This window comes from Schistocerca piceifrons, chromosome 1, assembly GCF_021461385.2.
Source record: "Schistocerca piceifrons isolate TAMUIC-IGC-003096 chromosome 1, iqSchPice1.1, whole genome shotgun sequence".
NCBI lineage: Eukaryota > Metazoa > Arthropoda > Insecta > Orthoptera > Acrididae > Schistocerca > Schistocerca piceifrons.
In genome coordinates this window covers 284299489-284312842 of record NC_060138.1, presented here as the reverse complement: position 1 = coordinate 284312842, position 13354 = coordinate 284299489, and the positions used below count along the sequence as shown (strand labels likewise).

The window sequence follows — 13354 nt, the reverse complement described above, 5'->3', positions numbered from 1 at the left end:
GGGAAATCGTCGCAGCTAGCTGCACATGGCATTGTGGTAATATAATGGCAAAAGTTGTAAATTTGTGCTGGCCCAGGACTCAAACCCAGATTTACCATTTCTTATTAGCTTAACCACTTGGCCATCTAAACATGGTCCCTAACTGACTCAAATTTTCAACTTACCGCACGCTGCAATGCAGCGTCCCTCATCCATTAACACTCTACTCATAAATCCTGATTCCCATAGGAGTTTCTATGATATTTGTGCATTCACACTGATATTGAGAACGTGTCCAACCGAACAGATGCCACTCAGATACATACATTTCTTTACCTTTTCTCTAGAAGCATCATAGCTGTGATGTGTAAACATGCACTGTAGCATTTAGCACACTGTGTACACACAGTGCTGCATCACTGCTGTTGTATTAAGGTTATGATATGTGTATAGCCTGACTTGTGCAACTGAATCTATCAAATTTAGTTTGTATAACTTACATTTGAAAATAATGTCATGCAATACCCCTGTGATTTAGAACCATTTCCATTTATGGTGCTCTACAACTAAAATTCAAAATTAGATCAAGCCTTTGGAATGGCAGCAGAATAACTAGCCACTAGTTTCAATTGTTATATGGTATGTTGACGATCATTGACATTTTTGCCCTCAGTGTATACCACTTGAATCAACCTACCAACAAGGCAGCTGAAGAAAGGAAGAGGAAATTTACTGAATCACCAGACCATGGTTATGGCACCTGTACTAGTGTAACTAGTAGTCCAGAAACATCTGGCAGATCATGAGAAAGCGATATTTAGAACTTTCTAAAGTTCCCATGAATACATGTGCCTTCAATGTCTATTGTTTCTGTTAGATGAATGATGTACAAAAGAACTGCAACCATTAAGGGAAAAAAATCCTGATTTAATTAACTGAAGAGCTTTGAGAAATTATAAGTCTTATTGATTTCATCTTGTTTTAACCAGTCTGGTTAAGAATAGAGTCATTAAATTTTTGTTATTGTTGTTGTAGTTGTTGTTTTGTGTGTTTCCTCAGTGAAGCAACATAAATGTCTACTGCAGCAGTGCTGCATTTTCAGTATTAGGAGTAAAAAATGATTGAGGTAAATGAAGTGTGTTAGAAGAGCATGCCTGTTACATGTTGGGCTTCTATAATAGCAGTGTGGACATGCAACGCACATTTTTTTCCTAATTTATTTGATGTGAGAGGTGTAATGCCTTTGATCTCTGGTATTATAAATTCTAAGGAGACACAATGTTACTGTTGATGTCGGAGAGTACTTTTTTTTTATTGTGTTGACAATATTTTCAATATTGGGCATTTCTTAGTATATGAATTACTCAAGGAATTAATGTTCTTTTCCACTGTACCTGCAATTTCATGTACTTGTGTAAGTTAAAATTTATGTAAACTTCGGCAAGAGACTGGTATTTCAAAATTCACTGTTTCTTTCTTCCCACCACCAAGAATTGTTTGTGCCAGTAACTTATTTTTCTCCTCCTCCTCCTGTCTGTTCCTTCTGTGAAGGACTGATTTTCTATTAGATTAATAACTGCCTGATCTCATGGACATTAAATTCTCATTTACATTCAGTTCTTGATTCTAAATCAAGAGATGATTGTTTATGTCCATTGTACTCATATATAAATAAATTTTTATTTTTAGGATTGAAAATACAAACAATCCCTGTGGGGTGTTCTAAATGCTCAGTTACTATTTTTTTAAGTATTTGAAGTAGCCATTTAAAAAACAAGTGTGTTTCTGCCTTACATGGTTGTGTGTTATTACTGTGATATTTTTACGCTGTGATGTGACATTTCATTTTTTTTTTTTTTTTTTTTTTTTTTTTTTTTTTTTTTTTTTTTTTTTTTTTTATGTACGGTGTTCTTACAAATCAGTGCTGTAGTTGGATGAGCTTTTGTGCCAAGTTTGTGCATAACACATTTCACATTATGTCTCATATTAGGTGTATGTTTGGTAAAGATTAGTCTATTTACAAATGTTTTGATTGCATCAACTGCTAGACAATACTCAACTGTTAAGGATACCTTGTTGATGCTTTCTTTCTCCTTCCCAGTTTCTATTGTTGAAATTTCTGTCAGATATGACATTGTTACATGACATATATTTTAAGATTGAATACTGTGATTTCTTCCCCCACATTCCTATGGAATATCCAGTACAACCTAAGACTGGCAATTTACATAAGACTGTCAAGTTATTTGGAGTATAGCTTTAAGATAAATAAATAATTTTGAAGACTGAGGTTTACTTTAATGTAATTATTGATCATATGATAGTTTCTATTTGCAGTTTTCAGCACAATTAAGGTACTGCTCATTTTTGTTGTCATATAATACTCAAATAAGGGAATAAGAATATTTTTTGTTCTAAAGGAATTTCAGGCAAATACATGAAAATGGTATCATAGTTGTTGAAATTTTTGCATGCATTTTCTTGATTTTTAATGCCTTTATTGGAGAATTCCTATCTTAACTATATTTTGTATGAGATTTCAGAAGAATTTTTATGTTACAAATTTTGTAAAAGTCACTGTTTCAAACAATAGATGAAATTTCTATACATCATAAGAAGCCAACTTGTGATCACTAATTTATTTTAATAAAACAATTTTTTGTACTTCTTAATTTGTTCTTTATTGTTTGTAATCTATTCCTTGTGAGGACATACCAAATTAGTTATTAAGATACAACCAAACAAGAATTAGCCACAAAACACACAACTTCATAAAAATGTGTAAAACTGATGTAATGTGATTGGAAATTGTGGATGGAAGAAATAAAAGCAACGTAAAAGCTATTTATTTCTATTTTGTGACAAGTTAATGTAAACAACAAGTCAATCAGTAGAAAAATTTCTGAAATGAGAACAAACAACAGAAAACATTGCTCAAACAAACGATAGCCTGTGGGAAAGTCCAACAAACTATGATGCCAGTTATGTCAGAAAATTATCAGAAAGGGCCTGCTTCTTTATCCTTACAGGTTTTCTGATGTGAATGAGTTATGACTTCCACACAAACTGCATTTAGTTTCTGAATGAAGTGGATATTCAGTTTTCAGAAGCATGTTCAACCTGTTTTGGTATGTGAACTCACGCTGTGTATCCAAAAATCCTCACCAGTACACTGAACAATCATACTTAAACAGGTGTTTGGAATCAGCTTGAGACCAGTTTTATTTTGGTCATGCCACTATGCAGCAGTAAACAAAAGGAGAGCAGTGCACTAAGTCAAAGCTGTTGTTTTATATGTAGAAACTGGTAAGAAGTAATATCACATGCTACCAAAGTCGTCCTCTGTATTATGAATCAATGCCTAATGTAAAGCTACTCAAGAGATAATCCTGAATTTGAGGCTGACAACTGAAAAATGTCATTAATTCCACAGCCCTGCCTTCATTTGTTTCCGAGACTAAGAAAAGTTTTCCACTGTAGTATGTGGGACAAATTTTAGCATGTGCTCAATGAACTTTGGGGTTCCAAAACACTTAGTGTCATTAACAAAAGGGCTCGATAACATTCATACTACAACCATAAAGGTGGATGGTGAATATGTAGTGTTTTGAGTGACAAATGTAGTCAGATGAAGTCATGTAACTGTAACATCTGTGCAGAATATGTCAACAGGGGTGCACTGGATGGCTAGGATGGTGGAATTTCAATATGTAGCAGGAAATTTGGCAGTCTATATTTTACTGATGATACTGCCCTCATTTCTGGAACAGGATGAATTTAGCGGTCTCTTCTTCAGAATGGAGACTTATACTTTAAATTTCTATCTATAGGTAAACACGGAAAAAGACATAACTAATAATAATCAATCAACAAGGTGTGAATCAAATCTGGAGATTGTGGATGACTGTTAATGTCTAGGACCTCTGATCAATGACACAAGAAACTGTGGTAAAGTAAAATGATGAATCATCCTTTGATGAGCCACAATAGTTAACCTTGCTAAGATATGACAGAACCAGGCAATATCTAAAACAACAAATTTGTGCTAGGTGGAGTCATCGGTGTTCCCTGTGGGTGTGTTCTTGTATGACTGTAAGACCCAGATCGTAAAATCTAGGAACAAGAGCTGAATTGGTGCCTTTCAGCTGTGGTGTTAGTGGAAGATGCTACACATACCATGGACAGGTGAAGAACCAATGCTACTATCAGAGGAGAACTTAGCATCACAAGAAGCTTATCTTCCCATATCAGTTAAAGATACCTCCAGTTTCTTGGCACATTTTGAGAGAAGAAAGAACTAACCATCTTGCAAGGCAAAATCAAAGGTAGTAAACCATAACGAAGAGCAGCAAGTAGATGGATCAAGCAAAGAAGATTACTGACCTACCTCTTCACATAATACACTGATGAAAAGAAAATCACAACACCAAGGAGTTGTGGACATAAACAAAAGTTGGTAGGCTTGTTTCTACTTCTGAAAGATGTCTATCAAACTTTGCGCCAATCACATAGCAGTGGTGCTAATAGCACCACAATGAGGCTGCAAATCAGGTTTGCTTTAAGTAACTATGGTGAATAACTATTGCCTTGAGTGACAAATGTAGTCATACAAGGTTATATACTGTCACATCAGCGTTAGTTGCCTTTGAGACTGGACATTGTGAGTTGATGTTAGTCAAGAATCCCTTTAAGGTGACAAATATACCATTATCAACACCTGAGTTTTGAACAAGGTTCTGTAATGAGACTGAGGAACTGTATGTTCCTTCTGTGATACTGAAGAAAAACATGGCAGGAGTGTAGCTACAATACACGATTACTGGCAGCGATGGTCACAAGAATGCATGGTTGCATGAGGACTGGGCTCAGGACGGCTATGTGGCACTCCCAAGAGGGAAGACCATTGTGTTCGGCGTATAGCTCTGGTGCACTGTACTGCATCAGCAGCCTGAGCAGTTGGTGGCAGCACAGTGATAAAACAAAACATTACAAATCATTTACTTCAAGGAAAACTCTGAGTCAGGCACCCTGTAGTGTGAATTTCACAGACCCTAAACCATCGCCATTTGTGACTTCAGTGGCATCAAGCGAGAGCTCATGTGAGGGCAGGGTGAGCGTCTGTTGTGTTTTTCCATAAAAGCTGGTTCTACATCAGTGGCAAAGATGGCTGTTTGTCAGGAGGAGGCCAGTTGAGGACCTGCAACCAACTTGTCTGCAAGTTAGGCACGCTGGACCTACACCAGGAGTTATGGTTTGAGGTGCGATTTCGTAGGACAGCAGGAGCACTTGTGTGGTTATGCCACACTCTCTGACTGCAAATTTGTTCGTCAATCTGTTTTGGTAGCACGTATGAACAGTATACAGGAAGTGTTTTCCAACAGGATGATGCTCACCCACAAACCACTGTTGTAACACAACATTCTCAACAGCGTGTCGACAGGTTGCTTTGGCCTGCATGATCACCAGATCTGTCTCCAATCGAGCACTTATGAGACATCATCATAAGGCAACTCCAGCATCATCCACTAACAGCATTAACAGTCCATGTATTGATTGACCATGTGCAACAGGCATGGAACTCCATCCCTCAAACTGACATATGGCACATGCAAAACACGTTGCATCCATATTTGCATGCTTGCATTCAACATTCTGGCAGTTGCACCAGTTTCTAATGTACCACCATTTCACATATGTAATGACTTACCTCTTGTTTATATTAACCGGTGATCTTGGAATGTTAATCACATAAATATATTACCCTCACAAATACTGTCTGAGCAGGCCTCAAAATGCCCTGTGTTACAGACCAACCGCAGTGTTACCCTCAGTCAACAGGCATCATTGGGTTCTGATATGGAGGGGCATGTGGTCAACACACTACTCTTCAAGCCACAGTCAGGTTCGTGACTGGAGCCGCTACTTCTCAATCAAGTAGCTCCTCAATTGACCACATAAGGGATGAGTGCATCTCGCTTGCCAGCAGCGCTCGGCAAACTACCTAGACAAAAGCATTCCCAAAATTTCATTACTCTCTATTAATTATTTTTTGGAATTGCAATTTTTTCCATCAGTGTGTTATGAAGAGTTGAAAAGCACTTTTGATGGAGACATTGATTTCATGACACTCTCCAAGGAGTAAACTAACATTATGATGTTTGTAGAGACACTTAATTTCTCAAAACTTTAAAGAGAAATTACCTTTATTAATCTTTTAAATGAATTTGGTTTTTAAATTTAACATTTTCCCTGGAATGTAGGCGGCAGTAAGAAGCATGTTGTAGGGTGGCACACCACAGTGGTGTTTGAGACTACTATCCAGTAGTGAGCATTACATAGTTGTCATCAAGGAGTGGGTGCTTGCAGCTGTTCATAGCTAACGACAACATGTATAGCAGTAGGGCAATTTTATACTTAATTGTGCTCTAATACATGTGTAACAAAAGCAAGTGTTAAAGTCAGTATTTTGAATTTCAGTTTGAAGAGCAGAAATCTTCTGAAACACAATTTTAAAAATGAGAGAACTTTGTGAAGGTAGGATATTACATCCAGCTGTACTTGGACAATTGTTGATAAATAACACCACTTACTAAGATGTAATTAAGTATTTCATCTGTGAAATGGTCAATGAACATTTGCTGCTGAAGGATAAAAGCCATCTTTCTCCAGCTCCACCACAAACTTTATTCGAATGAAGCAAATTTAGATGGTGAAGAAATGTGGATAACGTTTCTTTTCAGTGAGGCCACACCACAAGCATGCCATCCCATGTACCATGAAACGGTAAGTGTTAAAGCTGCCAACTGCATCGTTTTCTGTTCAGCCACTACAGGAGACAGAGAGTTTCCTATGAAAACACTCTTTGCTTGTTCAAAGTACTTGTCACTGGATAACAGCGGTATTGAAGTTAGCACATGTTTAAAAGGAACCATAGTGATCTTCAAAAGTGCTGTCAATGAATTCTAGAGAACACTGTGAAGAAACTTTTGTAAACGAAAAGAAAATGTCAATAATTCTGATGATTGTAGTCTGAGCATCTTGAGGCAACCTCTGTGTTCCAGATGTGGTGCCTACTTGTGCTCTCAGAAGTGATACAAGGTGCTTAGCTACAAAATAGGTAGTTACTAAGAATAAGGTGAAGGGTTCAACATCCTTGTGGATTTTTGGTAGGCCATAGTGTGTGGGAGGAACAACAATCAGGTAATGCAAAATCTAAATAATATTGGGAGGAAGTGTATTCTTCTTGAGGAGGTTGAGGGTTTGCTTCTGGCTCTTGCCAGTCAGGTCATTATTTAATCAGTGTTGTGCAGGATTGTCGGGAAATTGAACTATCTTACTATTATATTTGGTGGCAGTGACATAAGACTTGTTGGCAGACAAAACAATGAGATCCCTGCCTTCTGTTAAGTTTCGTATAGCTCTTTTCTGGCAGGTGATATTTCTTGTATGGAGACTGAGTCAAATGCAGCATTTGTCCCAGCTGAATTCTTCCACTGCATCACTGGAGAGCTGGGATGTCACCTGTTCCACTCCACTGATAAAATATCTGACGGTAACTGTTCTGTGTGTCCATAGCCATGTTCTGTGTGTGTTCCAAAATCAGATCTTTCTCCAACATTAACCGAGTGAGGTGGCAAAGTGATTGACTATTGCACATTTGGGAGGACAACAGTTCAATTTCCCAGCCATATTTAGATTTTCAATAATTTCCCTAAGTTACTTCAGGCAAATGCCAGGTAGGATGCTTTGAAAAGGTTACAGTCAATTTCCTTTCCTAATCCGAGCTTATACTCAATCTCTATCAACCTCATTATCGACAGGATGCTGAACTCTAATCTTCCTTCCTTCCAACACTGAGATGAATGTGGCATTCAAAATCTATTCTGTTTGATTAAACATGCTGCATCATCATGATATATCTTCTTCCCGTGCTTCTAATTGGTGTCAGTTGCACTTTTCACTTTACAAACTCGTATTGTTGTTTCTCCAATTACTTAATGCCCAGGTAGTTCCATCTACACAGTCCCAGGATGATACTGTAATATTAACAATATCTTTGAATGCAGTCAGAGTAATCTCTTTACTACCAAGTCCAATTCTTGTCAGTTGTAGTGCATCCTCTCATTAAACAGGGCAGCACTTACCCCGTAGCCTACCCATTTATAACTGCACAATTAGCCTTGGTAGTAGCGCCTCAGTTGAAACTGGCTGAAAAGTTGATAGTGGGAACAGTCTAGTACAAATAATGTAATCTAGACCAAAAAAGTTGTTGTTCACACATTTTATTTCCACTTGGATGCTGAATGAGCTACTGTTCATGTCCAGCTTGATCTCATTTACTATAATTACAGTACAGACAAATGACTAGCCACCATGTTACACTTCATTGCTTTTCTGCAGTGTTGTTTGAGTGTAGTAACCTAATACTGAACTAATCATTCACAAATACTCAAATGTGGGAAGTACGTAATTAACACAGTCACTAATAAAAAGTACTGTCCTTCAGATCCAACAGTCATATCAGTATAAAGATATGTGCACAATAATTATCATTTGGAAATAACACAATTCATAGTCTGACCCTACTGTCACGGTTTTGCTCTAGCCATTATTGAAATTTAACACTGTCAATGAAAATAATTACAAGTTCTCACTCAGTTATTAAAAACGGTCACTCAATCACTGAACAAACTCCTGGAACAGAAATTTAGATAACATTTTATACATTTTCTGACTTGTAATTTGTACTTTTCTGACTTGTAATTTGTACTACATCATCTGCATTACGTTATCCCATATTTGTGGATATAGATCTTGCTCTTTTCGAAACTCAACACAGACTGAACTAAAGTGGCACCCATCAGACTTCTTTTATAAGTTTACAATAACTAAAACCAAAGTTGTCCATTGTTTGCCTGATTTTCACAAATTACGTCTAAAGATTGAAATTTATGAACAATTGAATATTGGGTGGAGGTTTGTTTGAACATGAACTTCCAGATAAAGTAATAATTTCTATTGAACTATGCTGGTTAGTCTGCACAAATATGTGATTCTGTTTCAATAACAAAATTATTAATTATTTCAAAATTAAGTGAATGTAGATGTTTTTAACATATTTTTGTCACTGATTGAATTCATTTTAGCTACTTTATCAGGAAGTCAGTAATCGGGCATATGTTTATATATGAATGATGATGATGAAATCTGAAACTGATATTTTGTAACAAACATGATTTTGAGCCATACTAATGGATTTAGAATAGCCAAAAGGAGATAGATAATAAGTTTAAGCTGAATGATCCCAGAGTCAATAATCAAAATTCAAAATTTTAAGGCACTATGCACATGCCACATAAATGTCAATATCAAAGACATCACTAACTTTGTCTTTTTCTGGAGGGGGAGGGGGGGAAACATAGTCTGAAAATAACCCACCTGCTTTGTCACAACCTGTCACTTAATTCTGGTGGCAGCCACAGACACAGTATTATGTTTAAGCTAAACAAACATAGGAATAATTTGATCATGACTGCATCTTAGTAAAAATGTGAGTAAACAGCAGACTTTCTTTCATGTTATGTAGCTTATAGAACTCGTATATATCATTTTCCATCTTCTCCCTGTCCAGGTAACAGATATGATTCTTCAGTCTTTCCTGGCAGATCTACAGGGTATTCAGAAATACCTGTTACAAACTTCTTGGACTTGTAGAGGGGAGTGAGTACATAATATTTTGAATAGGAACTCAGGTCCAGAAATATATCAATTCCATTCTACAACAGTTTCAATTCAAATGTTTAACTCATCCACTTCTGCTCGAGCAACTGAATTACGCGTGAAGCAGTATGATTATTAGGTAACAATTCGAAAGGAAACATAATGAAGTGTCCTATTATTACTTAAGCACATCTGTTTGTATTAAACATTACCAACTCCACACAGCTACAATCACCTCAGAGGAAACTCATAGATTTTAAAGCTTCATTGTATTGCACAAAAGTATAGAGTGATTATAATAGAAGTTCCAGTTTCAGAACTCATAAAACAAAGAACCACTGCTCAGAATGACATCAAACTTGAATGGAATGTTATTGAGGGAAAAAAAGGGGGGGGGGGGGGTTATATAAACAGGAAAATTTAACAGAAATTTTCGTAACATAAATGATTCAGGTTTACAAATGATAGACAAATCACTATATGATGGCTTGGTGCGAATCATTATATGATGGCTTGATGTGAGTTGCACATTAAATCAACCATACTGTGCAGTGTGCATGACCCCACACATCTGGATTTCAACAAATGTGGCACTGTTAATTAGGTAAGTGCATCCGCTTTGGAAGATTGTACCGAATGGGATGGGAAAAATTGGTTTTTAACAGTACTGACACCAAAAACTCAGTTTTTAATTGCACTGAGACCAAAAACCACATAAAAAGCAGTAATAAAATTGGTTTTTTATTGTCCTGAGGTCAAAAATTGCATAAAATGCAACAATGACATTGGTTTCTGTCATGAGACTGGTGCGAAACATGTTCAATATTCTGTCCACCATTTTCTGTCAGAAGTTGTAATTGAGAAACAGCATTACCCACAACAGGATGTGTTGTACAATTCATGCTTTCAGTTCTGCTACGTTTGTAATTGGAGCACTGATCACAGCATTTTTCAGATAACCACATGCCAGAAATCATGCAAATTAAGATCAGGTGATCTGAATGGCCAGCTATAGGAAAAGATGGCAGATAATTCTAGCGTTCGCAAAAGCCTCTGTATCAGCTGTTTCACTGACTGTGCTATGTGTGAATGAGTGATGTTGTGTATAAATGATCCTGCCCACACACCCATGCTGCTGAAAGGCTCCGGTGACATATCAGGCAACAGGACCCATCTCCTTGAAACTTTCTAGCCCCCCCATGAACCATGGACCCTGCTGTTGGTGGGGAGGCTTGCGTGCCTCAGCAATACAGATAGCCATACCGTAGGTGCAACCACAATGGAAGGGTATCTATTGAAAGGCCCAGACAAACGTGTGGTTCCTGAAAAGGGGCAGCAGCCTTTTCAGTAGTTGCTGGGGCAACAGTGTGGATGACTTACTGACCTGGTCTTGTAACATTAACCACAACAGCCTTTCTGTGCTGGTACTGCGAATGGCCGAAAGCAAGGAGAAACTACAGCCGTAATTGTTCTCGAGGGCAAGCAGCTTTACTGTATGGCGTCCTCTTGGGTAAAATATTCCAGAGGTAAAATACTCCCCCATTCAGATCTCCAGTTGGGGACTACTCAGAAGGACATAATTATCAGGAGAAACGAAACCAGCGTCTACGGATCAGAATGTGAAATGGCAAATCACTTAATTGGGCATAGGTTAGAAAATTTAAAAGGGGAAACAGATAGATTAAAGGTAGATATAGTGGGAATCAGTGAAGTTTGGTGGCAGGAGGAACAAGACTTCTGGTCAGATGAATACAGGGTTATAGATACAAAATCAAATAGTGGTGATGCAGGAGTAGTTTTAATAATGAATAAAAAATAGAGGCACAGGTAAGCTACTATGAACAGCATAGTGAATGCATTATTGTAGCCAAGACAGACATGAAGCCCAGACCTACCACAGTAATACAAGTATATATGCCAACTAGCTCTGCAGACGACGAAGAGATTGAAGATACGTATGATGAGGTACAAGAAATTATTCAGATAGTGAAGGGAGAGAAAAATTTAATAGTCATGGGGGACTGAAAGAAGGTTGTATACATGAAAGAGGCTTGGAGGAACTGGAAGATTCCAGATATATTATATAATGGTAAGACAGAGATTTAGGAACCAAGTTTTAAACTGTAAGACATTTCCAGGGGCAGATGTGGACTCTGACCACAATCTATTGGTTATGACCTGTAGATTAAAATTGAAAAAACTGCAAAAAGGTGGGAATTTAAAGAGATGGGACCTGGATACACTGAAAGAACCAGAGGCTGTAGAGAGTTTCAGAGAGAGTATTAGGCAATGATTGACAAGAGTGATGGAAAGAAATACAATAGAAGAAGAATTGGTAGCTTTGAGGGATGAAATAGTGAAGACAGCAGAGGATCAACTAGGTAAAAAGACAAGGGCTAATAGAAATCCCTGTGTAACAGAAGACATTTTAAATTTAACTGATGAAAGGAGAAAATATTAAAATGTAGTAAATGAAGCAGCAAAACGGAATGCAAACATATCAAAAATGAGATCAACAACAAGTGCAAAATGGCTAACCAGGGATGGCTAGAAGACAAACATAAGGATGTAGAGACATATACCACTAGGGGTAAGGTAGATACTGCCTATAGGAAATTTAAAGAGACCTTTGGAGAAAAGAGAATGATTTGTATGACTATCAAGAACTCAGATGGAAAACCAGTTCCAAGCAAAGGGAAGGGAAGGCAGAAAGGTGGAAGGAGTAGACAGAGGGTCTATACAAGGGCAATGTACTTGAGGCAATATTATTGAGATGGAAGAAGACATAGATGAAGATGAAATGCGAGATATGATACTGCGTGAAGAATTTGACAGAGCACTGAAAGACCTATTCAAATTCCAAAAAAAGCAGGTGTTGACAAGTGTGAAAATTACCGAACTGTCAGTTTAATAAGTCACGGCAGCAAAATACTAACACAAATGCTTTACAGACAAATGAAAAAACTGGTAGAAGAAATACTGGAACACATGAGGCAATACTGACCCTACGACTTATCTTAAAAGATAGATTAAGGAAAGGCAAACCTATGTTTGTAGCATTCGTAGATTTAGAGAAAGTTTTTGACAATGTTGACTAGAATACTCTCTTTCAAATTTTGACAGTGGCAGGGGTCAAACACATGGAGCGAAAGGGAAGCAGTGGTTGGGAAGAGAGTGAGGCAGGGTTGTAGCCCATCCCCAATGTTATTCAGTCTGTATATTGAGCAAGCAGTAAAGGAAAAAAAAAGAAAAATATGGGGTAGGGATTAAAATCCAAGGAGAAGAAATAAAAACTTTTGAGTTTGCCGACAACATTGTAATACTGTCAGAGACAGCAAAGGACCTGGAAGAGCAGTTGAACAGAGTGGACAATGTCTTGAAAGGAAGATATAAGATGAACATCAACAAAAGCAAAATAAGGATAATGGAATGTAGTCGGATTAAATCAGATGATGCTGAAGGAACTAGTTTAGCAAATGAGACACTTAAAGTAGTAGATGAGTTATGCTATTTGGGGAGCAAAATAACTGATGATGGTCAAAGTAGACAGGATATAAAATGTAAACCAGCAACGGCAAGGAAAGCATTTCTGAATAAGACAAGTTTTTTTTAACATCAAGTATAGATTTAAGTGTCAGGAAGTCTTTTCTGAAAG

General features: G+C 37.3%; 1 protein-coding gene across 2 annotated transcripts in view; it reads left to right on the top strand.

The window, feature by feature from the left end:
- LOC124804939 (cyclin-J-like) overlaps nt 1-1835 on the top strand; it is a 54986-nt gene extending 53151 nt beyond the window's left edge. For both annotated transcript variants that reach the window (XM_047265333.1, XM_047265325.1), the window contains exon 6: nt 653-1835. In XM_047265333.1, coding sequence (XP_047121289.1) covers nt 653-785 — 133 coding nt within the window. In that variant the 3' untranslated portion in view covers nt 786-1835. The remainder of the gene's footprint in view (nt 1-652) is intronic.
- The last annotated feature ends 11519 nt before the right edge of the window (nt 1836-13354 follow it).